Raw genomic sequence first — 14,454 nt, 5'->3', positions numbered from 1 at the left:
GATTATTTTTGCTTTACTAATATTTCAAAAATTTTGTTTTAAAAATATTTTACTATAAAAAATACGATTATTTTGCAGTTTAATGATATTATTTTTGATTAATTATTCATTATTATTAAAGAAAAAAAAAAGAAATAAAATTTTTTTTTAGTAAAAATGACTATTTTAGGTAACGATTATTTAATTATTTTGAGAAATGAAAGAAAAATATGTTTGGGGTCAATTAGACCCCTTAGTGACAAAAAAAGGTTTAAATTAAGTTTAAAATTTTTTTAAACTTACATGCAGAGAAATTGAACTAAATAATAAATATAATAATTTATTTGAACTAAATAAAATATATTTGAATTTTAGACTAAATTGTTTCTATGGTGTTAAAAGACTCTCCTCATTATAATACTCTCTCGATCATGTGACTAAATAAATAATATATTTGAATTAAATAAACGTATATATTTGTCTCAAAGCCAACTAGGCTAATTTATTTGTCGTAAATTAAAAAAAGTTTTATTTAAATAAACCAAAAATTTTTTATTTACTCTCTAAATCTAAATTAGTAAAAATACTTACTAATTTAAATTAGTGACTCACTTTTTGCTTTAGAATTAGTTAAATTTTACTAATTGTTAGTAAAAGTTACTAATAATTAGTAAAATTTTACTAATTCAGAAGCAAAAAGTGAGTCACTAATTCAAATTAGTAAACATTTTTACTAATTCAGATTTAGAGAGTAAACTAAATATAATTTTTCATTTTTAAAACAAATAAATTTTTTTATTTAAACCAAATAAAATTTATATTTTAATCAAAAAATGGTTTTATTTAATCAAATAAAATTTATTCTCTAAAATCTTAAATTAGTGAAAAGTGAGCTACTAATTTAAATTAGTAAGAATTAAAACTACTCTCTAAATCTGAATTAGTAAAAATGTTTACTAATTTGAATTAGTGACTCACTTTTTGCTTCTAAATTAGTCAAATTTTACTAATTATTTTAAATTGATTTATTTTAAATATTTTTTAATTTCAAAATTTTACTAATTATATGAAATTTTACTAACAATTAGTAAAATTTAACTAATTCAGAAGCAAAAAGTGAGTCACCAATTCAAATTAGTAAACATTTTTACTAATTCAGATTTAGAGAGTACTAAATCAAACAGTAATACGTTACTAAAAATTAGTAAAAATTCTTACTAATGTGAATTAGTAGCTCACTTTTTACTAATTCAAATTTAGAGAGTATATTTAATTTAAAAAAAAGTTTTATTTAAATGAAACAAAATTTTTATTTAAACCAAATATTTATTTCGCTCTTAGACAAGTGTATCGTTTCTCTGAGTGTAAAATATTGAAAGTATGTCGTATATCAAAAAATTAGTTTTCATTTATTTTTTTAAATAATTAAAAAAAGTATGAAGGGAATTAAATTCCGATAAGTGGTAATTTCGAAATATAAAAAAATTATTAATTTCTAAGCTTTAATATTAGAATCTCAATTTATAATTAATAATTTCCATTTGAAAAAACTACAATAATATATTACTTAATAAAACGATTGACTAAATTAAATAACTCGATTATCTTTATCGAGTGCATATTATTAACTCCTTAACAAAATGTGACTTAGTTAAACATACAAGGTTTATGAAAGTAAATATTCATTTTCTTAGTAAAAACTTGAATATTTTTCATTTCCAATTGTTTTCTTTGTATATATGTGTGAAATTAAATTAATAGGATTTGTAGTTCACTTATACTATTTGAAAGTGAGCGTGAAATGTTGAAAATTGTTTCCACAGAGGAACTCTTATAAAGTTGTTTTCTTTTAAGAAAAAAAAAAGAAAAGAAAAAGCATTGGGTTTTTTTTCCAATTATTATTTGTTAAAAACGGCAATTGCTTTATGACAAAAGTAGATTGGATAGACAGAGAGGGGTAAAAGAATGTATTATAAGTGAAGTCAATATTTTAATGACGTGTAAAATGTATTTCCAGTACATATACATATATATATATTTGAGTAAAGCCGAAAGTGTAATTCCTTTGGAGAACGCGTTAACATAGGAAACACTACGTCTGAGGATATGAACGGGCCACTTCTCTCCGTTCGCGTGGCATATTTGAAAAGGAGGTGAACGCGCGCGTGAGAGTGGTACCATTGGATAGAGAATTGGGACAGAAGCCAATAGTGAGTAGCGAAGGTGGAGCGATAGGTATTAAATAGGTGTGCAACAACATCAGTCGAGTTGAGTTATAAGATAAATCAGTTTGCTTTTTATGTAATTATTATTATTTTAAAAAATATTTTTTTTTTAAACAGTGCTCCATTTTTTGTTTTTTTTAGTGTAACAGTGAATCCAAATTCTGTTTTGTGAATCAAGAGAGTGAATGTTTGAACCGTTTTGACGAGAGGTCATAGAAATTGAGATAATAGTGACCCAACTCAAAAAAAAAAATGGAAATAATGAAAATGTTTAATTTTAAACAAAATGACTTTTTTACAACGATGTTTCTCCTTTCGCTCATAATCATTCCATCCTTAGAAACAACACATGCTGTAAATTCTAGCACAAAAAGAAAGAAAGGTGAGTGACCTTGCAAAAATTGACGTCTCGTTTACTTTTTAAAAAAGAAAACAATATAGGAATTTAATATTTCTTTTTTAAAAGTATAATTTTTTTAAAAATAGGGTTTTTTTTCTCTTGCTCCAATTATATATTTTTTATTATCCATATACTGGCATTAATCGTAGATTATATCAGGACGTCTATGATGAAAGTATTCGCAACGAGTATGAAGTGGTTGCAAAAAACGTGTGTCTTTAGGTGAAGCACGTTTCATTATCCACAACCGCGACACGAAAAAAGAGAGAGGGAGACTTGAGTGAGTGAGAGGAAATGTAACTACATCATCTCAAGCTGTTCACAAATGAGAGTTAGTTCAATTTAATGGAAAACAATAGTTAAAAGCAAAATTTTTCATATAAATTCCCGTCCTAAAAATGGATTAAAAATGTTTCAAAGTTCGCAATTTGAAATATTTAAATATCTAATAAATCACCTTCACTTTTTCTTTTTAACCACAACCGAAAAAAAGTGAAATACTACTAGATTTTTAAAATTCAGTAAATATTCTTAAAATTAGAATATATTAGAATATATTCTAATTACTAATATATTCTAATTTTAAGAATATTTCTAAATTTAAAAAATCTAAAATATTCTAGTTTCTTTTCGATATTAACGTCAGAAATTCTCAATAACGAAAATAGTAACTAATGTCAAAAAAAATTTATTCCCCATGGTCGTACAACGATATTTTAAAAACTGGTGAACTGACATATATTTTAATTATTATATAAAATGAAAGTAGCGTAGAAAGTAAAGTGAATGGGGCTGGACGGGGTGAACAAGTATTTTAATTGCAACTTCCTCTTTTTTTTTTAATTTTTCATTTTATTTCTATAAAATATCGAATAGAAAACAAAAAATTGAGAATTTAGAAAAAATTCTGTTTTTTTTTAAATTTTAAATTAAAAAAAAATACTCCAAAAAAAAAGTTAGGGGAAATTTTCTCGATACAAAATGCTTCTAATAAAATTTCAAATCGAATGGAAAATTTAAGGGTTCTAGTTGGAGCGCCTACCTGGCTAATTGGACGCTGACATAAGACCTTCTAGCGACAGCGTTAATTAGACCAGACAGGACGAGATATTTAAGCGAAAAATTTTCATTTTATCCCTTTAATTGGTCAGTAAGAATTCAAAATTTACTTTTGGGCTCAAGTTTTCTTTTACTTTTTAACCACAAAAAAGATCTGATCTAAATTTTAAAGTAATTATAATCTGATCTATTGGACAATTTATCATAACTGGTATTACCGCTATATTTTATTTTAGTCTTATTATATACAGAGTGATTTTTCTGTTTCGGACCCCCTAAATTTTTTTTTTTTAATTCCACTCTTTTTTTTTTGTTTAAAAAAAGAAAAACAAATTTTTAGGGCATCCGTAACATAAAAAACACCCTGTATATTATAATTATGTATCGAAAATAAAAAAACGATAAAAATCGAAATATCGAAAAAATATTTAAAATTTACCAATTGTTGATATATTTTCCTAATATTAAATCTATAGTTTTAATATTAGGAATTAAAATACTGATAAAAAAATATTGATAAATATTTAAATATATTTTTAAATTTGTTTAAAAAGATTTTTTTCGACATGAAAAATATTAAATTGTTAATTTTATATATATATAATTAATAATTAAATATTTTTTTAAATACCATATTTAAGGTATGTTAATTTTAAGAAACCTGTAAATTAGGTTTAGATAATGTATACTTATATAATGGTAATGTATTAGTTTATTAGAGTATTAATCCTCGATGTTGATATATAGTTCAAAAAGTTGACCGTAGAGTGGTTGTGTGTTCTTTAGCGTTACGGTCACCGGTGTGTAATTAATTATATAAGAATGTTCCATACAAGAAATATATTTTGGGTCAATCAAAGCTGTTGTACAATTTCTTGTACTTAATATAATAACGGGTGAAAATGAAACATGATATTACTTAAATAATTATTTTCCACAAATTATTGTTGTCAATTAAAAACTTTTCTTTTTTAGAATTAACTTATAGGGTGACATAATTTTTTTTTAAATTTGTAATTATTTAATTATTTTTTAAATTAATATACCTATTAATAATAAATAAATAAAATAATTAAATAAATTAATAAATAATTAATTAAATAAATAATTAATTGATAATTAAATAATACATTTAATTAATTAAACAAACGATAATAATTGAAAATTTAAAACTACTTTCCATATTTGTATAATAGAAATTAAAACTTACTTGTAGCTTTTAATGTATAGTTACTCTTTTTTAAAGTAACTTAATTTAATCGCTATTTTTACAATATTTTTAATTTTCTTGTTTTGTTTACTGCTTTGTTTGTAATTTATTTATTATTTATTTATAATATAAATAGGGTTACAAAAGAGAAAAATAAAAACACCCTTTTTTTACAAGTGTACTAAATTATAATAATAAGAAAAAGTAAAAAAAAGGAAAAGACTATTTTTTTAATTTCATGAAAAAATTTAACATTGAAAATGACGATCCAAGTGAAAATCGTAAGCAATGACTGTTAAAAATTAACAAAAAATAAATTAAACAAAAATTTACATTTCGAAAGGATTATAGATATTGAAATTTAACTAATATAAGAAATCACGTTTTATTTTTTATATAATGATTATATGCAACATAAAACTATGCTGCAAAACTTGTTTCCTTTTTACAGGTTACACAGCATGTTTACATAGTTCCTATACTATGCTATATATATATATAAATTTTTTTTTTAAATTTGCATTTTATTTTGACGACCCACTGCAGCGTAGTTGGTAGAGCGTTTTATTTAGAATCCGCTCCTAACGGCGTTTTGCGTTTGAAACCTGGTGATAATATCCAACAATAAGCGACAAACTTCAAGTTACTCCAAAATGATCCGGATTTTCAGATTTTTATGTTGGCATCATTTGCAGAGTGATTTTTAATTATTATTTTTTCTAACGATTTAAGAATATCCAGAAACTTTTTTTACCATTTCGAATATTTAGTAATTTTTAAGTAAAAAATATTAATTATGATTATTATTTATAAATAAATAATTATAATTTAAAAAAATAATTTCAAATTTAGCGCTATTATTTAAGTTGGCAGTACCGTTCCTGCTTTTCAGTTTTCTAACCTAAAACCATATTTCACTTTATTACGTGATAATATGGTGATAAAAAAAATTAGATATTTCGTACAATCGATTCTTAAAAACCTTGAAAAAGACTCACCTTTCCTCTACTTCTACCGAATTTGAACTAGAATTGAATATATTTAAACTCTGTCAATGAAACGCTAACAATATGCAATTTAGTTAAATTGAATTTTAACTAAAATTCACAACTCATTTGGTTGGTTTCCATTGACTTCACTCGCCATTTGTCATAATTCTCGTCAACTACCGCACCCTGCTCTAGTAAAAATTTAGTAACTTTATAGTAACTTTTAATTTTAACAAGAAAGTTACTAAAATTTTACTAGAGCGGCGCGCGGTAGTTGACGAGAATTATGACAAATGGCGAGTGGGGACCAAGAAGACTAGAAACAGGAGGAATAACTCCGGTGGTGGGGGTGAAGCAAATTCGGAGGACAATGAAGGACTCCGGTAGTTTGCGCAGTAGTGAAAAAATGAAACATCCGCGCATACATGTGTGAATGTATTTAGGTTATGTTGGTTTGGTAAACAATTGACACGTAATTAATTAAATAAATTAAAATTGATGGGTCTTAGTTAGCAAATTCACTTTATAATAGAATCAAGTATACCAAATTAGATTACTGATAGGTTGTCAATTTTTTATTAAAAATTTGAACACTCTTTAAATTAGCTTTTGACAAGCTCTGTCGTCTGCTTTGTTGTCACGCCAGCTGTCTAACGGATCTGACGTACAAGTGACACATCCGGTTGCGCAGAAACCTAATTTGGTCTACTGCGCAAATACTGTCCACCCTCATTGGACTCAAATACTGCGTCAACAATCTCTTACCCCCACCACTAGAGTTATTCCTCCTTATTCTAGTCTTCTTGGTGGGGACAATGGAAACCAACCATTTTACTGAAACATTTCTGCTTTCAGTTAGCGTTTACGCTGTAGCAGACGATATATCTTAATTCCGAATTTTCTCAGAAGAGGCACTCGCCAAAGTCCCCATTTGTCATAATTCTCGCCAACTACCGCACCCTGCTTAAGTGAAAATTCAGTGACTTTATTGTTAAAATTGAAAGTTACTAAAAATCACTAAATTTTCACTAGAACAGGGTGTGGTAGTTGACGAGAATTATGACAAAAGGTGGAGACTTTAGCGAGTTGGGACAATGGAAACAAACCTTTAATCAACCAACAGTACATTAAAGGAGCATTTCATTACGGACAAAATTTCTAAAGAATATAAACAAATTTTATTGGTTGTCCATATTTAGACTCAAAAGAATGAAAAATTCCTAAATCCAATCAAATTTGTGCATTTTCTTTGAGAATTTTGTCCCAATTGAGGTGTGAATGCTGAATAAGCATATTATTTACGTTTGGCAATTATTAAATTTTATTCAATTGAGCATAATTATCCGTTATTTGACAATATACTCCCTTTCTTAATTGTAAAAATGAACTTTCTGATTTTTATACATTTTGGCATAGTTTCAACTCGTCGGACGGGTTATATAGAATTGGGACACTCAATTGTTCTCATTTCTTTAGGACATTCTGACCATCATGTCAGTCACAGCCAATGAGTGCAAGTAAGATACTCTCGTGCGTAACGCATGCTTCTTTGCACTGTTTAAAAAAAAGAGAAAATTAATACGCTTGTAAATAAAGCTATTTGAAATTCCCGCATTTTCAATTTAATATACGTCAATATATCTTTATATTAAGTTTTCGGATTTTGTGTTCTTTCAAACAATTTATTAAATTATATTAATTTTATTTACTAACATTGTTTATTAATTATAATTATTACATTATTTTTTATCATTACTTTATATATAATAGGACAGAAGTTAAAAGTAAGCAGGAGGATGGACAGAGGGAAGAAATGTGATTAGACAAATATGGGAGATTTAATTTAATTGCTGGAAAATATTTTATTCAAATTTAATTTACAAAATGAAACCTTTAATCAAACTACTTAACCAAATAAAATTATCCCGTATTTCCTATTTAACCCTGATTCAAAGTATAGCTGTAAAATGGTTCTTTTTAATTTTTTCACAAATATGGAATTCCCTAAAATTACTTTGTTTTGCCATGCTAGCAATTTAACTTATAGAGGTTGGTTTCCATTGTTCCTACTTGCCAAAATCTTCACTCACCATTTGTCATAATTATCGTCAACTACCGCACCCTGCTTTAGTACTACCTATCCCTGGAAAAATGTCAATGTTTCTACTCGCCTAAGTTCCCACTAGCCATGTGTCATAATTCTATATCAACTACCGCACCCTCCTCTAGTAAAAATTTAGTGAAATTCTAGTTAAAATTAAAAGTTACTATAAAGTTACTAAATTTTTACTAAAGCAGGGTGCGGTAGTTGACGAGAATTATGATAAATGGCAGGTGAGGATTTTGGCGAGTGGGGACAATGGAAATCAACCGACAGTATGACGCGCATGTGGATTGAATTAATTCAAAATGTCTACCCCAGTGAATAACGCATCGTGTCTGTTGTATTATTAATCGAATACCTGTTTCGTACAAGACTTGGAATAATAAGTAAGAAGGAGTGACGACAGAAATTGACATAAGGAAAAATGCGGGATAACGACAGTATATCATTATAGGATATTCCCCTCATCGATGAATACGTGGATGATAACAGCCATTATAAAAAATAAAAATGCAATTACGAAAAATGAGAATAAGTTTTATTAAACAATAAAATTTGTAATTCACAACTCGGTAACACAAAAACACAAAGTATTTATTTGAAGATGAGATTGGAAGTATTACAGAGCGCCTTACTCTGAGACGAGTGAGAACTCGGCTGGTTTCCATTGTCCCCACTCGCCATTTGTCGTAAATCTTATCAACTACCACACCCTGCTCTAGTAAAAATTTAGTAACTTTTAATTTTAACAATAAAGTCACTAAATTTCCACTAGAGCAGAAGGGAAACCAACCACTCCACTCCTGCCAAAATTAGAATGATTGCGTCAATAACGTAATCTATGAAGGGTCCCTTGATGGGAATCCCATTTCTTGACTCAATTCTTCTATTGTCCCGAGCTAGAAACCCCGTTTTTCCTTTTTGCGTTCCATGCTGAGATCCCTCGCTTTTCTTCCATCCCTTTAGGTAGGAAAACTGTGATCGTTGTAGTTCCTTCTAAGGTAAAAGTTTGAACACAAAAATAAACACAACCCACCACCGAACCAGCTACTCAACGCAATAAAACTAAAGGTAATAAATTAACTGAAAATAAAATTAAAACTAACTCTAAACAAATATCATTTACTCCTCTTTTTCTCATTTTTTGGTGCTATTCTCGAAATCGTTCGTATGCGAGCAAATTCGATGGGTAAGTTTCATGCACGAATTTGGTATTATAATAATTTTAAGAAGGTATTAAGTTGTATTTTTGGGTATTTGCAGAGATAGATTTTTAACATCTATAACTTCGTAATATATAACAATAAAAGCTTCAATAATAGGTCAATTGATTCGTTTTTAAATATTCTCTAAGTTGTTCATAGTACTTTTAAAGATACATAAATATTTTTTAATAAATAAGGCACAAAAGGCAAGTTTTTCAAAATTTTTCAATTTTAAAATCTTAATAACTCTGGATAAAATAACAGTAGTATATTCGCTAATAAGTCAAAAGATGCGTCTTGAAAAACTCTACAAAAATAGAGATAAATATTTATTGGTATCAATACATTTTTTTTAAGTTATGGGCAAAAAACGTTTTTCTTTAATTTTTAAAAATTCAATAACTTTGAATAGAATTTCAGTAGAATGTTCGCTAATTTTTTAAAAGGTGCGTCTGAAAAAACTCTACGATTGAAGAAAAATATTCATAGGTGTCCTAACATTTTTTTAAAGTTAAGGGCAAAAAACGATTTTCCAAAAATTTTTAAATGAAAAAAATAATAGTTAATCTTTATTAATCTTGCTCAAAGTACTCTCATTATTTGTCCGCCAGTGAAACCTAAAATTTAAAAAACATTTATCCCCTTAGCTCTTATAGTATTGGAGATATTTAAGAAAATGTAGAGTATATATGAGTCGCCCGAAAGTAAAACCACACATAAAATTCTGACTCCCATTGAATTAACATGGCCATCAGAATTTTATGTGTGGTTTTACTTTCCGCCCACTCATATATACAAACATAGACACGCGCGGAACGACTTTTTTTTAAAAATATGATTTTTCGATTCTTGAGGTCGAAAAACATAAAGATACATTATAACGCGAGTTCTTGTTTGTGAAGTTTATGCATAATTGCTAATATTCGCCAAAATTTGCAAATTGTATTCTAGTGCAAAATTCCTTCAAATCTGTGCGAAATTCTACTATTTAAAGAACTGTGCAAAATTGTCAATTTTTAAAGAACTGTGCAAGTGCTAAAATCTTTATTGTACAATTCTGTTTAAAATCTGTGCGAAATTCTGTACGATTTTTAAGTATAAAAGTTTCCTGCAACTTTGAGAAGAACTCCTGACATATTTTTGTCAGAACATCATAGGATAGGAACCACTCACGCAGCTGTTCATTATTTCAGTGAATGATGATTTTTTGGAATAAACGAAGATTCTTCTCTCAACTCAAATGTATTTAATAAAATTTGTTAAATGAGTCGCCGGAAAGTAAAACCACACATAAAATTCTGACGGACATGTTAATTCAATGGGAGTCAGAATTTTATGTGTGGTTTTACTTTCCGACGACTCAAATGTATTTTGCAGTAAATTTACTCACCCCGTTCCCTTAGTTTAAAGCCTTCCGCTTTGTAAATAAATCGGGGTAAATATTAAACTAATTAAATTGTCTGTCCCTTCCGGACATAACATTGGATTGAAATATTTCAAATAGAGGAGAAATTGGATCATACTTTTTTTGTTGGGAAGAGGCTTAAAAAAGGGGTGACTCCTTAGTTTAATTTTATTTCATTTTTCAGTAGTCGTTTACTGATTTTACCACAGTAAGAAAAATGCCTACATGATTTGGCTAGGCACCAGAGGAACTCACTAAAAATCAGTTACATTAGTCATGATTCCCAATTAATGTAACTCTGATTTTTAGTGTGTTCCTCTCGTGACTAGGAGCCTAGCTAAATCGCCTAGGCATTTTTTTCAGTAAGTAAAAATCATAATAACTGATTTTCAAGTGAAAACTTAAAGTACTGGTTGAATCAATAAAATTTCACTGGTTGAGATGAAGAGAGTATCCAGTAAAAAAAGATAATTCAGATGAATTGAAATTAAAAAACTTTTTTTCAAGGTCTTATTCGTATTTGTCGCTAAGCAAGATTCAGGAAAGCCCTTTGTATATTCAATTCAAATCATACCAATGAGTTTTCATCGGTTGAGAATTCAAACAACATGATAAACTTTTCTATTAAATTTGTGCTAATGAATTGAAAAAAATTAAAGCTCAAAAGTTTGTTCATTGAATTAGTACGAATAAAGAGTTTGGAAGTTGAATACAGCACAGTCGAATACAGGAGAATTGCAACATAGCCCCAATTCGAATTTGTCGCTAAGCGGGATTCACTGAAACTCAGAATGTATTCTTTCAATTCAACTGAAATAGTTTTCATTTTACTGGGTATATAGGATTCTACAAAGAATCCTACGTAGGTAATCTTTATGGATGACTGTTTCAGTTCTCATATGAGACACCTTAAGGCCAGGTCTAAGTCGAGTCAGCTGTTCCTTTGAAGTTTCAATGGAACAGCTGACACGACTTGGACCTGGCCTTTTGTTTTTTCAAAGTATCCTATGTAGGATCCTATAAAGAATCTTAAATAGGATATTTATATGACATCCTTAAAAAAATTAATAAAGGAAAAGAGTAGTTTTTTAAGGGATGAGGAGGATTTATACGTTAGCGTATGCGAATGATGTGGTTCTAATAGCTGAAGAAGAGAATGGAATAAGATTGCTAATGATAGAGTTAGAGAAGTATGTGAAGGAAAAGGATTTGTATGAAAATGAAGAAAAAGAAAATAGTAAAATTTAGAAAGAAGTGCACGAGGAGGTTGAAATAGTGATTGAGAAAATGTGGAAGATAGGTGAAAGGAAATTAAATGTCTGAAAAAGAGTATGCACTGTAAAAAGGGAGTTCGATTTTAACTCCCAACGAAACTCTATAAAAGTCCCGCTCTTTTAGAGTTGAAGCAAAGAGAGTTGATGTTAAGGGTGTAATTCCACGACGTCGCAAATGCAGAATGCAAAGCAGAAAACCATGAGTGCAGAAGAGATAGAAAGATATCGCTATCCTTTTTACTCTCATGATTTTCTGCTTTGTATTCTGCATTTGCGCCGTCATGGGACTGAGGCCTAAGGGAGTTAATTTTATGCCTAGGATGTTAGCGCTAGGGTAATTAATCTAATGTTAACTAACTTTTGAAGTTGATTTTTAACTCCAAAAATTTTGCTCCCAACTCCAGTTGCCATGAATATCACAAATTTTTTACAGTAGGGTTATTTGATGTGTTGGTGTGTTCAGTGATGAATTATGATGTAAAAGTGTGGGGGTAGTATGGTCCGGGGTGTATGTTGAGGAAGAAGATATGGAGGAAAAGTAGGTATTAAGGCGAGAGGGTAAAGCGATTAGGTTAGTGAAAAATTTGTGTAACGAACGAATTTCATTAGTAGATTAATTTTATTATTAAATATACCGTTTCCGATCGTTCCTCCAAAATATTAGTAACAATAATAATAATAATTGTAATTAATATTTTGGACAAACGATCGGGAACGGCATATTTAATAATAAAATTAATCTACTAACGAAGTTCGTTTGTTACAGTTCCCCCCTTCTAAATTGCCGTTACGGGTCGTTTCTTTAAGTCTGATCAATCGTTCTCTTTAGACACAATGATCTTTCTTGGAGATTGCTCGTCTTTGTAATATTAGATGATTTTAAAAATGCTAAAAATAATTTTGAAATTAGCAGAAAATAAACCTTTTAAGTAAAGACAATAATACTTAGTGTAATATGTACGAGACAATTTTTACTCGTAAACAAAGAATATAATTTTTGTTGGCGCAGTAATTTAAATGAGTATTTTATGAAAAAGTACCAAAATATAGAATTTCTCTGCACTGGATGTTCCCTAAATTGGTGAGTTTTTATGCAGGCCCCAGGTTGGGCGCCAAAAATGTGACAGCCCTGAACGAGATTTTATAAGAATTTCATCATACTTTTAATATCAATTTAAAAACGGGGGGAAAGGGATTACGTCCCATCTCCCTGACCTCGGACCTAGGAAAACTGATGGAGAGAATGGTCCATTGCAGGTGCATTTAACGCACTGTTGCCTTCCGCGGTTTTACAAGAGCTGGAAAGATGTGAAGTTCCTGAAAGAATAATCAATTTCGTTAATTTTATGATATCTAAAGATACCTAGTCTTCCAAGATGAAAGTGCGGCTCCAAAAGTAGTTGGTGTGGGCGTTCCACAAGGGGGAGTTTTGTCCCCGCTTCATTGTTGCTGAGGCTCAGCTGTAGGTGGTAGTGGAGAGAATTGCTCCATGTCTTGCTGGACTTGGGTTTAGCTTGGCTGTTCAAAAGTGTCAGTTCTACGTGTTCGCCAGGAATATTTCTAATCAAAAAATTACAAGGAATTAGAATAAATCATTTTGAATGTTCCGACCATGAGCTATCTAAGAGTAATCCTGGATGAAAAACTCACATGGAAGGAACATATCAAATATTTAGCGGGAAGGGTTACTCAGTCGATTAATGTCCTGAGAGATACCGATACTCTCCTAATAGTGTTCAAAGGGTGGACCAGAGCCATTTTGGAGTGGGAGGGTGCTGTTAACAGGGGCAGCCGCGAGCGTTCTAGCGATCCTAGATAGGATACAATACGGCTCTCTTAGGACGGTTCTGGGTTGCATGCGCACCACACCGGTTCCAATCATGGCAAGCTAGTTGGACAACACTATTGTCCCCAGATTAAAGGGTCTAGCGGAAAAGAACTGTTCTTCTTCTTAAGGTGCTTATATACCTCAAATTTCGATCAGATGAACATTATTTCTGGACCGTGAAAATGCGTGAAAAGTCATTTTCACGGCGGGTATTTTTGAATTGTTTTAAACAAAAAATGTTTTTTTAAGAAATATAATATTAAATAATTGTTTTAATATGTAAGAACACTTTAAAATAGTGATAGAAAAATGATTTGATTAAAAAATTTAGCAAATTTTGCTTTAAAACGTTTTCTGCTACAAGAAAGTGTAAAATGACGATGTTTGTGAAATGGTTTGTACAGTGTACATGTGTACATGTTTCTTTCAGTTATTCGAAACAATTAGTAGAATTTAAATTTATTTGATAAACATTTCAACTTACCGATTTATTTTCAGCACTCATTATTTATTACAAGTTAAAAAGAAACGACATAACATAAACAAAACTCTGAGAGACACTCACAAGGAAGAAGCACTGTACAAACCATTTCACAAACATCGTCATTTTACACTTTCTTGTAGCAGAAAACGTTTTAAAGCAAAATTTGCTAAATTTTTTAATCAAATCATCTCTCTATCACTATTTTAAAGTGTTCTTACATATTAAAACAATTATTTAATATTATATTTCTTAAAAAAACATTTTTTGTTTAAAACAATTCAAAAATACCCGC

At 29.2% G+C, this 14,454-nt stretch overlaps 1 protein-coding gene across 2 annotated transcripts in view; it reads left to right on the top strand.

The window, feature by feature from the left end:
* Positions 1 to 2,103: 2,103 nt before the first annotated feature.
* LOC127287257 (uncharacterized) overlaps positions 2,104 to 14,454 on the top strand; it is a 46,506-nt gene continuing 34,155 nt past the window's right edge. The window contains exons 1-2 of one of the 2 annotated variants that reach the window (XM_051314091.1): positions 2,104 to 2,246; positions 2,346 to 2,586. In XM_051314091.1, the coding sequence (XP_051170048.1) occupies positions 2,457 to 2,586 (130 nt within the window). In that variant the 5' untranslated portion in view covers positions 2,104 to 2,246; positions 2,346 to 2,456. The other variant, XM_051314090.1, reaches the window with a different exon arrangement.

This window comes from Leptopilina boulardi, unplaced genomic scaffold (genome assembly GCF_019393585.1).
Source record: "Leptopilina boulardi isolate dan_hultmark-lab unplaced genomic scaffold, ZJU_Lbou_2.1 LbouV2_368, whole genome shotgun sequence".
Classification (NCBI taxonomy): domain Eukaryota; kingdom Metazoa; phylum Arthropoda; class Insecta; order Hymenoptera; family Figitidae; genus Leptopilina; species Leptopilina boulardi.
Note: the sequence above shows the minus strand (reverse complement) of the source record. Positions and strands in the feature narration are given on the sequence as shown.